The sequence below is a fragment of the Narcine bancroftii genome, chromosome 1 (genome assembly GCF_036971445.1).
Source record: "Narcine bancroftii isolate sNarBan1 chromosome 1, sNarBan1.hap1, whole genome shotgun sequence".
Classification (NCBI taxonomy): domain Eukaryota; kingdom Metazoa; phylum Chordata; class Chondrichthyes; order Torpediniformes; family Narcinidae; genus Narcine; species Narcine bancroftii.
The window spans coordinates 398,447,757-398,465,966 of record NC_091469.1 but is presented as its reverse complement, the minus strand read 5'-3'; the positions used below and the strand labels follow the sequence as shown (position 1 = coordinate 398,465,966).

Here is an 18,210-nt window from a genome sequence, read left to right as displayed (position 1 = left end):
GTGGTTACTGGTCACAGGGCTGATTCCTTGTCTCCTTTGAATTATTCATATAATGTACGGCTCCATTTTAAATCCCTCATATGTATTACACCCTCCTGCAAATGTTTATCCCAGTTCAGCTGCTCTCTGATTTACTTTCATTTTCCCAAGGCTAAATCTAGGAAGCCTCCATGTAGCTTCGTCGACATTGGTGAGACCAAATGCAGAATCAGGAACTGTTTTACTGATTGTCCATGCTCTGTTTGTAATGGTCATCCTGAGCTCCTGGATGCCTGCCATTTTAACTCCCCTTTCTATTCCTACAATGTCCCATCTGTCCTCAACTTTTGCCACTGCCAGAGTGAGGCCCAATGCAAACCAGAGGAACACCAAAAATTCCACCTGGGCCATCTACAGCCCAATGGTATCAATGGAGATTTCTCTAATTGTAGTTAATCAGCCATCTCTCTCTTTCCTTCTGCACCTGTTCTGCTCTTCCTCTTCCTCCACTCATTTTCAATCCTCCTTCCCTCTCCTCTTTGTTTACCCTCACCACCCCCACTGGATTCCACTCCCCCCTCCTCATCTCTCCACTGGATTCCCCTCCCTATCATTCCACAGGATTCCCCTCCTCATCTCCCCACTAAATTCCCCTCACCATCTCCTCACTGGATTCCCCTCCCCTCCTCATCTCCCCACTGGATTCCTCTCCCCTCCTTATCTCCCCACTGGATTCTCCTCCCCATCTCCCAACTAAATTCTCCTCCCCATCTCCCGATTAAATTCTCCTCCCCATCTCCCCACTAAATTCTCCTCCCCATCTCCCCACTAAATTCCCCTCCCCATCTCCCCACTAAATTCCCCTCCCTATCTCCCCACTGAACTCCCCTTCCCTCCCCTTCTCTATCTCCCCTCTAGATTCCTCTCCCCCCTCCCCATTGCATTCACTCCCTGTCTCCCCACTAGATTTTCCTCCTCTCCCCATCTCCCCACTGGATTCCCCATCTGCCCCCCTGGATTCTCCTCTCCTCTCCCCACTGGATTTTCTACCCCTCCCCATCAGTTCCATCTGGCCTCCTTTTATACCACCATTCTCACCTTATCAGATTCCACCATTGCCCCCACCTGCCTCACCCCTCTCACTATGTCCTCTACTTTGGTCCTGCATGTTTTCCTCAGTTCTAATGGCTCAAACCATGATCATTTATCTTACGGATATTGCTCAACCCTCTGAGAGTTTCTCTAACAGATAGTTTTGACATTAGATAACAGCATCTGCAGCCTCCTGTATGTCTCCAGGTTTATATTTCCAAAACAGCCAATGTGGTCTATTCTAAGGTAAACAAGAAAATCTCCAGATGCTGGGGTCAAGTACAGTGCACAAAAGTTCTGGGGAAACTCATGTCTGCAGGTCATGCAGCATCCATAGAAAGCAAAAGACCATCAACATTTCGAGCCCAAGTTCCCGGATCACTTCTTTAAGTCCTTCTGCTATGGCAGGGGATCATACAAGTAAGTTGGCATTTGTGATACAATGGGAAATTTAAAAAGTAATCAGGATTGGAAGCACAGATTCCTGCTGTTGGACCTGAATGAGCTATCATAAGTGTTTGGACAAGAAAGGTGTAGAGGGATACAAGCCTCATGTAGATAAATGTAGAGAGGAAGACAGTTGGAATGAATGAGGTCAAAAGGATGCATTGCACAATTCTATAAATATGTTTGCTGTAACCATGTGAAGTATCAAATCACATCATTGCTATTAAACAAAATGAGATGAAGGAATAAAACCTGATGAAATTAAACAATAAACCAGTAAAGCCAATGGCTTCCTTCCCACCAAAAGTGTAGATTAACAACATCTGTATCAGTGTGTTCACTTGCTGCCTGCCACTAAGAGGAACACTACTGCTGCCTTCACTGCAAGATGCAATCTTAGTTTCATGCAGCCCACTCATTTAAGCAAATTTGTATTTACCACATTTAATTGTGTGCACAAACAAAAGTCATCTTCAGAGATAGCATGTAATGTTCGATGGAGCAGCCACTGAGAATTCTAGTTCTGTCTCAATTTACAAAAGGCGCTGAACTTTGGAGATAGAGTGGGACATGCTGTTACTGCAATCTTTTCCAGCTGGGGATTTATTTCTAGATGCTGGGCATAATTTTGTGGACAAGACAAAAAGTACTAAAGAATAACATCAAGGTACACTAAAAGGAGCTATCCTGAGTTTAACTGTTACCAAGAATCAATCACCGGGCTCTTTTTGTTTGACTTTCTGTACAGCTACAGACTGAATGAAGGGATGAATGGACAAGTTGAGTTCTACTACATGATTTCCTTTTAACTTACCGCTCCCAGGTCCACAATGAAACAGTCTCCTTTATTAAAGTTGGCCCAGTCGAGATTAACTTCTGTTGCTCTCACAATCCTTCTGCCTTTAATGTGCAACAATCTCTTTGCGGAGAGGTCATTAGTAATGACATGAGTAAACCCAGATGCCACACCGCCAGCCTAAGACAACAAATATGAGTTTTTATTGAGCATTTATGAACATAAATATAAATTCAAACATTAAGTCACCAAGGAAATAATTTAACAAAATATTCACAGATGTTAACAGTTTTCAAATTTTACTATGGAAGTCGATATTAATTTACAGTATTTAGTTAAAGCTCATTAAGTTTGCAGATGATGCAAAGGTTGGACGTATTGTGGAGAAGTTGTTGTAGGTTACAATGGGATAGAGAGGGTACAAACTTGGGCTGGTAAGTGTGAAGTGATGCACTTCGGAAGAGAGAACTTGGAAGCAGAGTGTGTGGTTAATGGTAGGATTATTTTTAAAAATATTTTATTTAAAATTTATACAACCATGATTACACACATAATACAAAATATGCCTTCAAAACAAATATGGTTTATATATAAAAACCCCTCTAAATTTACCCCTATCCCCTTATAGTAACATTACCCCACCTCCCAACATCACAACCCTTATCTATAACCTCACTAACCCCTAAAAGAAGGAAAGAAAGATGGAAAATGAGGAGAAGATGAAAAAAATAACCAAAAACAACAATAACCATGTAATGGGGAGATCCTGCCACAACTAGGTCCAAATCTTTAAAATTTCAAATGTAAATAATGCATGTAAGGGCTCCGAACCTTCCTAAGGGTATTTATCTCTCAAATTATACAATTTTTTTTTTCTAAAGGAATACAGGATCTTAATTCTGAATGCCATCTCTGTAAATTAAGTTCTATCTGGTCTTTCCACGTAATTGCAATACACTTCCTCGCTATTGCTAAAGTCAGTCATAAAAAGCTATTTGAAATTTGTCTAAACCATTTTTCAAACAAATTGTACTTATACCACCAATTAAGGAAACTTTTGGATCCAAGGAAAACTTAATTTTCAAAATATCTTAACCTGAGACCAAAAAGATTTCACTTTTTCACTTAACCATATTGAATGTAAAAAGGTCCCCTTATCCTTCTTACATCTAAAACTTTAATCAGAAGAAATCAAATTATATCTTTTTTAACATTCCAGAGTTAAATATAACTGATGTATAAAATTATAATCTACAAGTCTATATCAAACATTAATAATCTTTGTCATGTTATCTTTACAAATAGTTTTCCAATGATCTATATTAAATTCAACTTCTAAATCCTTTTTCCATTTTAATCTTGACTTTCATAAATTTATTTTAGACATTATTTGTGGCAATTTCACATACATTTCACATACAAAATCCTTTCTTTCCACCTTCCTGAATTATCATTTCAAATTTCAACTCCTTTGGAAGTTCCAAATTTTTCCCAAAAGAATCATAAAATAACAATTTAATTTGATAATAACAAAAAAGCGAATGAGTTGGTATTTTATATCTTTCCTTCATTTTTTCAAATGAAACATATTGATTTAATTCATAACAATTATTTACTATCTTAATATCTTTCTCATCCCAAATTTTAAGGTGATTATTAATCATAAAAGGAAAAAGTTTATTCAGAGGAGCATATCTAGATATCTTACCTTGAGTACCAACTTCTTTATTTACCTTATACCATATTTCTATCAAATGAGATAATATTGGTGACTTAGTATTCTGTTTATAAACAAATGATCCCTTGTATTTTCATTAATTCTATTTAATTCTATGACTGCCCAAGTCAACAAACTATCAGAATCAAACATTCTATTAATGAATTTTAACAGAGCAGCTTTATAATGATTTTGAAAATCTGGAAGTTGTAAACCTCCAAATTCGTATTTCCATGTTATTTTCTGAATGGGTACTCTTGTCATTTTACCCTTCCGTAAAAAAAAACTTCCTAACTACTGTTTTCAAATAACGGTAACTTATTTAAGACATAAAAATGTTTTATATCTCTATCTATTTAATACCTACATTTTTAATTTGATCTGTCCATTTAAACCATGCTACATCTTTACAATAAGAATAATCAGCTTCACACAATGGCATAATTTCACTTTTCTTCCAATCAACTTTATATCTCAGTAATTCTCCATATTGTTTCAATCTTTCCTGTAAAACTTTTAATGACTCTTATGGCTCTGTTAAATAAATCAACACATCATCAGCAAATAAATTAATCTTAAATTCATCCAATCCTGTTTTAATACCTTTTATATCGCTATCCTGTCTTACTAACTGTGCTAAAGGTTCTATCACCAATGCAAATAATACAGGTGACAAAGGACAACCTTGTCTAGTTGATTTTTCTAACTCTAGCCTTTGGATGTTTATATATTGCCATAATCCAACTTTCAAACATTGGTCCAAATCAAAACTTTTCCAACATTTTAAATAAAAAACACCATTCAACCCTATCAAATGCTATTTCAACATCTAATAATAAGACCATTGGTAAGTTGGATTTCTCCCGTGAAACATTAATTAAAGTAATTAATTTAGTTAAGTTATCTGCAGAATAACAACCTTTAATAAAATCCACTTGATCAATATGAATCAACATCGGTAAAATTTGAGCTAATCTATTAGCTAGAACTCAAAGTTTATAATCAACATTCAATAATGAAATTGGTCTATATGGCTCTGGATTCAAAGGATCCCTATCTTAAGAATAACTGTTATAATAGCTTGCAGAAAAGAATCTCTTAAATATTTTCTAGCTTGGTCTAAAATTTCAATAAACAGAGGAAACAATAATTTTTGAAATTTTTAAAATAAAATTCTGTAGTAAACCCATCCTCTCCCAGAGATTTACTACTTGGCATTAATTTAAGAGCTGCTGTAATTTCCTTAAGATTTATCGGTTTCTCCAATTCTTCCCTAATCCATTCGTTCAAAATGGGTAATTTTAATTTACTTATTTTAACTTGATCTTGTTCAAATTCTGAGGTATATAATTTCCTAAAAAATTCTTTAAACTCCTCATTAATATCCTGAAGTTTATATGAAATTCTCACTTTTTTTCTAACTGCATTTATTGTTGTAGATGCTTCCTCAGATTTCAATTACCATGCCAAGACTTTATGTGCCCTTTCTCCTAATTTATAATATTTTTGTTTAGGTCTTTGCAATAAATGTTCAAAACTATAATTTGTAATGTATTATATGTCAATTTCTTAGAAGTTAATTGTACTTTTTTATCTTTATCAAATAGATTTCTTTGTAATTCTTTTCCCCAAAACATTTGTTTATTTATTTAATGTATCTGTATCAACTAAATATTGCTTTTTAAGTTTAGATGTAAAACGAATAATATAGCCTCTTAAATATACTTTTAATGCATCCCATAATACAAATTTACTATTCACAGATTGCCTATTTATATCTAAAAACTGTTGCATTTGTTCAGTAATAAATTTACAAAATTCCTCATTTTTAATAATAAAGGATTAAATCTCCAATGATATATAGAGTTCATTTTTTTGTGTTTTTGCATATGTCAATAAAATAAGTGAATGATCTGACAAAATTCTAGACATATTCAACTAATATCACATTATCTAATAGCTGAGCTGGTAACAGAGAAAAAGAAAATTCTACAATAAGTATCATATTGAGCTGAATAAAATGAATAATCCCTTTCTTTCATGTTTGAACTCCTCCATATATCAATCAAATTTACTTCTTTCATTAAAAACATCAATTTTTTAGCCATCTTTGTTCTTATATATTGTTTTACCAGATTTACCTACTAAAGGATCTAAACAACAATTAAAATCACCCCCAATCATAATTTGATCATAGGACTGTGCCAAATTAAGTAAAACATCTCATAATCAACACTTGGTACATAAATATTCATAAGTGTTGAAGAATCTGAATAGATTTTATAATTTACTACCAAAACTCTTCTTGCTGATTTATATAGATTCTGAACTGAATGATAAATTTTAATAGCCAAAATTGCAACACCTCTAGGTTTAGAAGTGAAAGAAGAAGCAAACACTTGACCCACCCAATCTCTTTTTAATTTTTGATGTTCTTTTTTAGTTAAATGAGTCTCTTCCAAAATTGCAATATTGATCTTAATTATTTTAATATAAGCTAACATTCTTTTTCTTTTAATCAGATTATTGAAAGCCTGTTCACATTAAACATAGCAAATTTTAAATTAGCCATCTTATCTCACAACCATCCTAACCTGTGTAGCAGGATCCACATCCACAGAGAACACTCAAATTAATCCACATCTCCTCAACAAAGTAAAAAAAAGAAAAATAAAGAGAAAATAAATCACGAAAACAATTGAAAAAACCCACCCTCCCAACCCTACAAAATACTTACTGTACTACACCCCTCTATGGCACGGGTAGTGCCCTAATCCACTAAGTGACCAATGGTTTCATTTTGAGATACGATGAGATTTTGCATCTCTCCCAAACAGAAACAACAGTATGAACAAAAAGTTCAAATATGATATGCCTCTTCCTTCTCTTTATCCACTTGCTCCTCATCAATAGATATCTCTTCAGAGTCAGTACATTCCTTCTTTAGCACCTCATCCTTCCGGTCTTTCTGTGCTTTCTTCTTTTTTTCCTCCTGCACTCCATTATCCTCCTCTCCAGAGATTCCATTTGAATTTTTGCATCTGAGAAGATGAAGACTAGCCCTTTTTAAGATCAGGTAAAGCAATGGCAAAAATCAGTGCATCGCCATCATTATCAAAAAAATGAGAATCATATTCCCCATAAAAGACCTTTAAAAGTGCAGGGAATCTGAAAGCAAATTTCTTCCAGAGGACTGCTTTCACCAAATTAAATTCTTTACGCCTTTTAATAATATTTTGACTAAAGTCCGCATAAAAAATATCACTCTTCTATTCTGAACCATCAATGGGCCATCATGTTGTCGTGCATTTTGAACCGCCATTCTTAATATCAGTTCTCTGTCTTGATAGCATAAACACCTCACCAAAACAGACCAAGGAGATTGACCAGGCAGCAGTTTCCTTCTAATTGTTCTGTGGGCCCTATCCAATTCCAACCTGTCTGGAAACAAATCTGATCCTAAAATCTCTAGAATCCATTTTTCAAAAAACTTTACTGGTTCAGAGCCTTCAAAATCTAGGTCCCACTATCTTCACATTATTCCTCCGGCTCAGATTCTCCAAAGAATCAATTTTCTTCAATAAATCTTTTTTCTCTATTCTCCATCCAGTGAAGGAATCATCAAAAGTATTCAACATCTGTTGACCTTGATCTATATCACAAACACAATCCTCAGGCTTATCTTCCATCTTCTTAACCTTCTCTTGTACTTTATCTACTACTTTAGCACATTTTACTACATCAGCTTTAACAGTTCCTATTTCTTCCATAACATTTAGAAAGCTTGTTATTCACAGATTTAAAACCCAAAGAAATCTGTTGAGACATTGCTTGAAATTGTTGTTCAAAATAATCTTTACATTTAGCTGTAGGCCGACCATGAGCAGCAAACACTTCTTCTTCCTCACTAAATTCCAGTTCTTCCTTTGAGCTTTCTGCTCCAACCATTTCTGCACCTCCTTACCCCCAGTTCTTCAGCTTCCACTACAGTTACTCTTTTACACCCACCCCCCCCCCATGCATTTTAGGTGAGCACCAGCACCCACTGCAGGAAGAAAAATACTTGGTATAGTGTGCGCACGAGCACTAATTCTTCAGCTTCAGTAGAAGAGCGTCGCTTGATATCAGTGCCATCTTGCCCGGAGCTCCATGGTGCAAATGCCGGCATCACTGTCGGAGTCACCGGTTGTCATAGCTGGGGGTGAGGATGAGCATTACTCAAATCCCCTAGATCCAGCTCTGAAGTAGGCCTCACTTCTTCCAAGCTTACCGATTGCTTTAAAATCGATTTCTTCATCATTTGAGCTCTGGTTTTCTTCATAATTATTTCTGCTTCTGCTTATAATACTTTCTTAAAACTTTTATACTGTTAGAAGGGTTTTTCAAAATGGGCTTTTCTTTAACCTGTCGGGAGAGATGTTCATGCTGCACCCCCCCCCTCAACCCCCACCCATGGTTAACAGTTTGAAGGAAGAGTGGGATCTTGGAATCCAACTCCAAAGATCCCTCAAGTTTGCCACAAAGTTGATAGAGTAGTTAAAAATATGTGAATGAAATGAAGAGTTCAATTTTAAGCTTTTCAATTCAGTAAGAACTATAGTTTGGAGATGGCATATTGCAGATTTACAAAAACAAAGACAGGTTAAATATGAGACCAGATTATATAATTCTACCCAACCTTAGAAGCTTAAATAGTAATCTGATCAATTTAGTTAAATTATAAAAGAATTCCATCACACAATATTTCCTTTCACACAAGGAATGATAATTTTACATTAAGGATCCCTTCCACACTGCACACAGCACCTTTCAGCTGCTCCCATCAGGGAACAGATACAGGAGGATCAGAGCCAGCATCATAAGGCTGAGGAACAGCTTCTTCTCACGAGCAGAGAGAATGCTGAACGACCAAAGGAACTGCGCTCACTGACCATCCATGACTCTCATTTGTACAGAATAATTTTATTTTGATAAAATACTTGTCCTGCACATGTATTATTTGTCTGTATGTGTTTTATGTCTGGTTGAGTTTCGCCCTGAGAACCGGAGAACACTGTTTCATCGGATTGTACCTGTACAATCAGATGACAATAAACTTGGCTTGATGGCTACAATTAAAGCTTGTCCATTTCTGAGTGAAATTAGAGAGTATTTATTCACACTAAACATCTGCTTCAAAAATCTGTAGATGTTGAACCATATAATATTTTGACTAAATCGATAAATTATTTTTAGCTGAAGGGGGAAAGATAAATGATGGCATGTAACTGGAGTAAATATGGAGAAGAGATCATCTCCTGAAACAGCAGAAAAAAGCACTAGGGCTAAGTGCCTTAATCCTCTCCATTAATTTTACCACTGCACCCTCCACCATTTACCAAAAAAATGTCCAAATGTTAAACAGATGAATTACTGTCGTGCCTCTAACTTAAACATAACTTTTTCTGCACCTTCCTCACATGTATGTGCATTTAACAAAAGCACCATGGAATATAACATAATATAATGTAATGTAAGCCTACACTTACAAAGAAATTTCAAAAAAAAAATTTTAAGACTTTAGTACATGTAACACACCTACTTGGAAAATAAGATAACCATAAATTTAAATTATAGTTTAGTTAAGTATTGTACAGTTATTTCCTGTCATTCACTCATGCTAAATCAATCGGAAAGTTTTAGATTGTGGTTAATTTGGTTATCACCTCATTTTTATTCAAAAGATAAATGTATACCCTTAATATAGATTACAAAGTTATGACGATTTTTTTTTAACATGCATCACTGTTAGAACAACAGAATTATTATTCTGTGAGTGATTCTAACTTTCCCAGTATCACACCGTGTGCCCCTCTTTAATGTTAGAGGCTTTGATGGGGCAAAATCCAAAATGGGTAGCATAGTGGTTAGTCTATTGTTGTTATAGCACCAGTGACCAGGGTTTAAATCCAGCACTAATTGTAAGGAGTTTGTATGTTCTCCCCAGGTTTCCCAGGGTGCTTCAGTTTCTTCCCATCATTCAAAAGATACCAGGAGTATAGGTCAATTGGGTGTAATCCTGCAGCACAGACCCATGGGCCGAAGGGTCTGGTATGTCTTTAAAAAAATGTTAGGTACTCTCAGAAGGGCTTCTTGAACTAATATGTCAATAGTCCAACTTGGGATAGGGCCATTTTGGGACAAAAACAGAACAATGGAAGAACCCAGTGCGTCTGCGAAGGCCAAGTCAATGTTTCAAGTAGAGGTCTGGTATCAGGACTGGGAGGGAAGAAGAAGGATTACCTGTATATAGCAGTGAGTAGGGTCAGGGATGGGGGCTGGTGAAACTAGATGGGGAGATGGCAGGCAGATGGAACCAAATAGAGGAAGAGAGTGGGGCAGGGGCTGAGATGTGATGGATAGAGCTGGATGGAGGGAGGATGATGGACAGATGCACCCAGGTGGGGGAGGGGATAAGGAATGAACAAAAATAGAAAAAAAACAATAAACAGCTAAGTGTATTTGGAGGGATCACACCAAGGTGTGGATGACTTGAAGTTGGAAAATTCAATATTCATGTCATTTTAACATTTCCTTTTCAAATAGACATATGCCAACATGTCTCTTGGACATTCATATAGTATCTGCTACCACCTGCCCTGACAGGATATTCCAGCGATCATGACACTCTGTTTAAAAATATTGCTTTGCATATTTCCTTGAAATGTTTCCCCTCTCTTCTTAAACTTATGCCCTCTTGTATTTGATATCTACACCCAGGAAAAAAAAGACTCTATGTGTCCTACTTATGCCTCTCGTAATTTTATGTTCTTCTGTCTAGTTACCCTTCTGCCTTGACAGTCTAGAAAAAAAATAACAACCAAGTTTATCCAAACTCTCAGAATAGCTAATTCACTGCATTCCAGTCAGATGCTGATCTTCCTTGGCACCTTCTTCGAAGCCTTGACATTCTTCCTGTAATTCCTGCAGTGATCAGAACTACACACAAATGTGGTCTCACTAAAGTTTCATACAGCTGAAATGCCACGTCCCAGCTTTTATCCTCAATGAATGCAAGCAACTCATTCATCCTCTTTACATCCTGTCAGCAAGTTCTGGACTTTCAGTGAGCTATAGACTTGCACACCAAGATCCCTCTGTACATTAATGCTTCTCATGGTGTTGTCTCTTCAAATTAAACTCCAATGCATCTCAGGATGTATCTTGATATTGTGTTTCATTTTATTGGCTTGATGAAATATTTGAGGTCTTTATTGGAGAGCATATGACTACAATCAGGAATTGTGGAAAAGTGAAAATAAAAATTAGGGATCATGGTTATTAAGGTTGATGTTTCCACCTGTTCTACAAAATTGTTTTACAGATTTGATTGAGTATTTTGAGAGGGTGATGAGAGTAGGGCAGAGGATGATGTTTAAGGATTTTTGATAAAGCATTTGACAAGATCTCTAATGCTTGACTCAGATAAAAATGTATTAGATTCACAGTGAATTGATAGGACTGAATTCAAAACAGGTTTTCCAAAGGAAGATAAAGGCAGACTGGTGGATTTTCCAAAGGAAGATAAAGGCAGACTGGTGGATTTTCTAAAGGAAGATAAAGGCAGACTGGTAGACTTAATGGCAGTGTTGGGACCTCTTGCATTTGTGACTTGGATGAAAAAATCGGGTGGGTTTGTAAGATTACAGATGATACTAAGATTGGTGAAGTTGTGAACAGTGCAGAGGGCAATCAAAGAATAAAGCAGGTTAAACTGCAGATCATCAATGTCAGTACTGCACAGTTATTCAGCAAATGGAGGTATAAGGTGCTCCTTCCGTCCAATAGCCTACAAGTTGCCCTTGGGCAAGGTGTCGCACCTGTTTAGCCTCCCACTCAGTGTCACATGAAGCCATGGATTGCAGATGTTGGATGGTTTTTACAAGCAGATTCTACTAATTGGAATTTATGGTTGTAAAACTAAAAATACTGGGCAGATAATCTGTTGATCAATGGCCACTTCAGTATTTTACCCTTGTATAATCATGAACTCAACATTGACTAGGGTCTCAGTACAAAGATGGGGCCTTCACTGAACAGGGGAGGCAACAACTACAATTCGGAGGGTCAGAGATTGTGTCAGATGGAGAAACATGATTGCCCGCGCCAGACGGCAAGTCACCTCAATAAATGAATACTGTAGATCAGTCACAGGTATGAGCAGAGAACTGGCAGATGCAGTTTAATCTGGGTAAGTGAGAGGGGCTGCACTTGGAAAGACAAACTTAAGGAAAAGTACACAATTACTGACAAGACTCTTAACAGCAATGATGTGCAGAGCATTCTGGAGGTCCAACACCATAATAGGTCCCTGAAATTGAACCCACAAATGGAGAAGATGGTTAAAAGGCACATAACATGCCTGTCTTAATTGACTGTGCTATTGAACATGAGAGTGAGGAAGTCACATTGCTGCTAGATAAAATGTGGTTAGGCCACAGTTGGAGTACCATGTGCAATAATGATTTGCCCATTACAGGAAGGATGTGGAGGTTTTGCAAAGTGTACTGAAGATATTTGCCAGGATGTTGTCTGGATTAAAGGGCCCAAGGTATAAGGAGAGGTGGGACAAACCTGGGGTTTTTTTTTTGGAGACTGAGGGGAGAGCTGATAAAAGTTTATAAAATTATCAAAGGTACTGATAGGGTAGACAGTCAAAATCATAATCTACTCCCAAGGTAATAATGTCAAACACTAGAGAATGTGTATATGTTGACTGAGGATGGAGGGGGTGGGTGGGAAGGAAGTTTAAAGGGGATTTGCAGTGAAACATTTATGTATACAGAGAGTGGTATGTACTTGGAATGACTATAAGGGGAAATGGCTATAAGGCTTAAGAAGCTTCGTGACAGACACACAAATATGCTGGGAATAGAGGAATATGTATCATGAGTAAGAAGAAGAGATTTGATTTAAATTAGCATCATGTTTCCCACAGACATCTGGGGCCAAAGGGCCGTTTCTGGTCTGTATTGTTCTAAGTGCTTGTTCTACGTGCTACTGAAATCCATTGTGTGATCCAGATTCATTCTTTGATTAAAGGAGACTTGGTATTTACAAAATCTATCAGCATGCTTAACACTGTTAGAAGTACCTTTACCACTGGAAGGCACGTTTGGTGTAGTGGTTAGAGCAATGCTGTTCAGCACCAGCGGTCGGGACTGAGGTGTTTGGAGTTTATGTTCTCCCCACATCTGCATGGGTTTCCTCTGGGTGCTCCAGTGGGCGGCAGGAGATCATGGGCCTGTTACCACACTACGTATGACTAAATCTCACTGTTTGATTTCTCCTATTCTGTTGTGTTCAGGATGTTCAACTGACAAAGCCACGCCCCTTGTCCCAAAAGATATTAAAACTATGACCATTTCTAAATATCTTTGACATTCAAGAGCATTTTAAGATTTTAAAAAATATAAAGCAACTAAAGCAATAAAGTTCTTTCCACATGTAGGGACACTCCTAAGTGCTTAAGAACTGCTAGAACTTTGCAGGTCCTCCTCCACGAGCCCCCACCCCCCACCCCTCTTTGTTTTGTAGTCAGAGAATCGACAACACCCTTCAGTAAATTTAGTAATTCAGCCTTGTGCAAAATGTAGGCAGGCGACTGAACAAAATTTTTGCTCATATCTTGATGAATAGCTTTGTTATGTATCTTTATTTTTATTATATAAAGTACATTGCTTTACCTACTGAATTTTTCCAGCATTGTGTTTTTACTTCAGTGATGGTGACTGCAGAATTTCAGGTTTTACTCCAATACATGAATGCCATTTTGATCTCCATTAATATGTAGTTTGTGGTTAGATGAGAATTTAAAACTGAAAGATGTAAAACTTCTCAAACCCATTCACTATCTTCACTGGGGAGGACTTTGTGGAAACCAATCTTTTCTCTCAAGAAGTTATTCATCTGGTGAAAAGCATGAATACTTCAAGACTTTTAAAAAAATTTTAACCCATACATATCAGCTTGTTCACAGGTAAAATGAGTTTTACCTGGACTCAAAAACAAAACCCTGCAAATGTTGGAAATCCATTGTTTTCTGAGAAAGCCTAGACAATATAGGATCAGCTTTTTTAAAAGAACAGAATGTCAGAAAGTGCTGACAACGAGCTTGCACCATGGGAGGATGTAAGAGGTGGAGAATGCTGCCTGTGAGGGAGCCTTTCATGAATGAGGAGAGGTTGCAAAGACTGGGTTTGTTTGCCTCGTTGGTATGGAGGCTGGTGGGGGTGTTGCTGGAAGAGATACAAAACATTGAGGGGCATAAACTGGATAGATAGCCGGATAGGTTTTCCCATATCTGAAGACTAGAGGCACATGTTTAATGTAACAGGAAAATGTGAGTGGGAAGGGAAGGTTGAGAATCATTGCTCTAGGCCCAATTATTACTGAAATATTTCGCTTTAAGAAAAATTGTCATTAGCCCATTTCCTTTGGAGTTATGAAACCATGCACATAACAAATCAGTTAGGTACAATTAAAACAGTGGTTTTCAAACTTTTTCTTTCCACCCACCTATCACCTAAAGCAATCCCTTACTAATCACAGAGCACCGATGACATAGGGATTACTTAAAGTGGTATGTGAGTGGAAAGAAAAAGGTTCAGAACCACTGGTTTAGAAAGTATCTATGGATGGATTTTCTTTTCATGCAGAGGGTGTTTAAAATGTGGAAAATGATGCCTGAGTGTTTGATCTTACAACAAATATTAAAGAGGTATCTGGGTGAGCAGTTCAATTGCCAGTGCTAAGGAGGCTGACAATCAGGAGCTGGGGAATGGAATGATTAATTGATAGTTCGCTACATGAGCCTACTAAACCAACTAAGATAATGGATACTGGTCAATCCTACTGCTGATTATCCAAAGGCAATGAGAGTTTAAACAAAATGTCATGAGCCGGAGCAGAGACTATTCTATGAATTAAAGTCATAGGGTCGCACACTTCAGAACAGGTTCTTGGCCAAATTGGCAACCTGGATTAGTCCCACTTGCCTGCATTTGGTCCAAATCATTCTCTGTGATAAATCTGACCACATGTCTTTTGAACGTTATACTTCTACCTCTCACAGTGAAAAAGTTCTCCCTCGGGTCCCTTTTAAGTCTCTCCCCTTTCACTTTCAACATATGCCACTCATTCTAAACAATTAATCGTCAGTCATTCAAATCATGAGAATTAATCAATTCTAAGCTTCAGGCTGAATTTCTAAAGAAATTGGACAGATTCATCTTGAAAACCCTTGCAACACTTTAGAACTGGTTTAAAACTTGGTCAATCTTACTGCTGATTACCCCAAAATGGGGGGAAAAAAAATAACGAAATACGGACGTGGCTATGATGTTCCCTGCAAATGTGGTCTGCACAGTGCTGCAGCAAGAAGTACTGTATCCCCATGTCTTCTGCAACTTGGGTTCAATCCCGACCACTGGCGCTGCCGGTGTGGAATTTGCACCTTCTCCCCGGCTGCACCGACTTCCTTTCACATTCCGCAGATTGGCAGGTGGGTGGGTAAAGTTGCCCCTGGAGTAGGTGGGCTGTGGGTCATCCAAGGCGTGAAACGGAATGGGTTACAGGGCAAGTGAGAGGCAGGTAACTGATGGGATCGTTCTGAGAGCCAGCATTGATTCAATGGGTGGATTTACCTCTTTTTGTTTAGTTATATGAACTATCCAGGCAGCTCTCTTATGTTCTGCCCCACTCCTGATCTATGACAAGAGGAGATGAAAAACTAATAGGAAGGTACAAATTAATAGAACTGGAGGACATCCCAAGAATGTATAGATGGAGATTAAACTCCATGCTACTTAAAAGACAGGAATTTAGAGAATTTATTGAGCGCCAAATTAAAATGTACTTTGAAATAAATACGGAATCAGTGAAAGACAAATTTATATTATGGGATGCAATGAAAGCCTTCATCAAAGGGCAGATAATAAGTTAAGTAAAAGGACTACAATCGGGAAATAGAACAGCTGGAAAGGGAAATAGTAAGTACAGAAAAAGAACAAGCAACAAGGGAAGGTACAACAAAAAGAAGAAAATTGGCAGACAAAAAAAAATATACAAAACACTACAAGCATAAAAGGTGGAGAAGAACATTATGAAAATAAAGCAGAAGTATGAGCTAAGAGAAAAAAACACACAAAATACTAACTTGGCAGCTTAAAACAGAACAAACTTAAAGAACGGTATTGGCATCAAGGAAAAAGGACAAACAAATTAATATTACCCGACAGAGATCAATGAAAACTTTAAGGAATTCTACGAGCAATTATACCAAACTGAAAATGAAGGGAAAGAAGACAAAATAGATGAGTTGCTAGCTAAAATTGAACTACCGAAATTGCAAGAAGAGGAGCAAAACAAATTGATAAAACCATTTGAAATAGAGGAAATACAAGATGTATTAAAAATGCTACCGAACAATAAAACGCCTGGGGAGGACAGATTCCCAATAGAATTCTATAAAACATTTAAGGAGTTACTAATTCCTCCTCTCCTGGAAGTAATGAGCCAGATAGAAGAAACACAAAACTTGCCAGATTCATGTAAAACAGCAATAATTATAGTAATACCAAAGACGGGGAAAGATCCACTAACACTAGCATGGTATAGACCAGTATCTCTACTTAACTCAGATTATAAAATTAAAGCAAAACTATTAGCAAACAGATTGGCCGACTGTGTACCAAAAATGGTAAAACTAGATCGAACTGGATTTATTAAGAAGACGAACAACAGACAATGTCTGTAAGTTCATTAACTTAATCCACGCAGTACAAGGAAATAAGACGCCAACAGTGCCTGTTGCTTTAGAGGCAGAGAAAGCCTTTGACGGAGAATGGAATTATTTGTTCAAAGTATTACAGAGGTTCAACCTCTGAACAGAGAGGTGGAGAGGATGACCAAGTGTCGGTTCTTGGGAGTCACTACCTCGGAGGATCTTTCCTGGAACCAACACACCAATGGCATCATGAAGAAAGCCTCAACTTCCTCAGGAGTTTGCGGAGGAGCTAGTGGAGTTGTTCAAGTGAACCGGTAGGGACTTGAAGGGCCTGTTTCCGTGCTGTAAACGGTTATATGGTTAACGCTTTATCTCGTTGTGCCAATTAAACTGGAACGCGTGTGTTAATGACTGTCACTTGTTTGCCTCTCTCTTTTACAACTTCCAAACAACCGGAATCAGGACAGAAAAAAACCCAACCACCCAGAAACATGTAGGGCGACAGCCTGATCGTTTCGGTTTCTACCTGGTACTTGAGGCCGCTCCTGAAGTAGCTGACAAAAGTGTTGGATTCGTAGCCTTGCAGCTCTCGATACTGGACCGGTTTCCCAGCCAGATAGTCATCCATCTGCACCGTGAAGATCGCAGCAGCGCTGCTTTCATCCTGAGAGCACTCCTTGCCTGCAAGAAAATGAACCAGTTGAACATTATTTCCAGCCCCGGCTGGTGATATAAAATGTAGCAAGGCTTAACAGTGCCACAGCCTCACCTAACCAAAAATGCAGGTTGTAGGAAAAGCAGCCTTTTGTTGCAGTGGTGCGCATCACCAAGTAAGCGTCTCCCACAAAGAAACTTCCATGCAAACTTTTCGGAACAGGCACCAGTTCCAAGCGTTCCACTCTCCAGATCTGCATCCCAGACTCCTTCCCTGCATTTGCAAACTCTTTGTGGTACAGCACCATCTTCGCCTCTCCGGGGGGGATAGGGGTGGGAAAGAAGCTCGCCTCTTCTTTTGCAATAAAAGAAAATTTGTTTTTGACGCCCGGCGAGTAAGCGGTGCGATCTCCGGCTTTAAAGAGAAAGCGAGGAGGCGTGTCAGTGCCAACGCTTGTCAAATACGGAACTGCTTGGCCCCAGCACTGCAAATAAACGAGCGAGCCATCGGCGAACGCGCGTGTCCAGGAAGCTCTTGAACCCAACCCGCCCAGCGCTGTTTTGCTGAAACTAAAGCGTGATTTGAGAAGCGAACTCTTCTTGGCCCGTGTCGCCGGACCAGGACTGGCGGGTCTGGCCGCCCCTTTGCGGGAAGTCGGTAAATGGCGCTTTCAGATGCAGACCTTTCGTCTTGGGTTGATTTCCTAGATCTGTCACCGCGTAAGGTGAATCCTGCAGATATGATGGGAGGAGTCCAGT

The 18,210-nt window shown here is 38.1% G+C and overlaps 1 protein-coding gene across 1 annotated transcript in view; it reads right to left on the bottom strand.

Moving 5' to 3' along the window:
* Positions 1–17,921, bottom strand: part of LOC138751457 (scinderin-like) — a 138,012-nt gene extending 120,091 nt beyond the window's left edge. The window contains exons 1-3 of the mRNA XM_069913742.1: positions 17,567–17,921; positions 17,324–17,478; positions 2,333–2,494 (exon numbers count right to left, since the gene is read on the bottom strand). Coding sequence (XP_069769843.1) covers positions 2,333–2,494; positions 17,324–17,478; positions 17,567–17,759 — 510 coding nt within the window. The 5' untranslated portion in view covers positions 17,760–17,921. The remainder of the gene's footprint in view (positions 1–2,332; positions 2,495–17,323; positions 17,479–17,566) is intronic.
* Between the last annotated feature and the right edge of the window lie 289 nt (positions 17,922–18,210).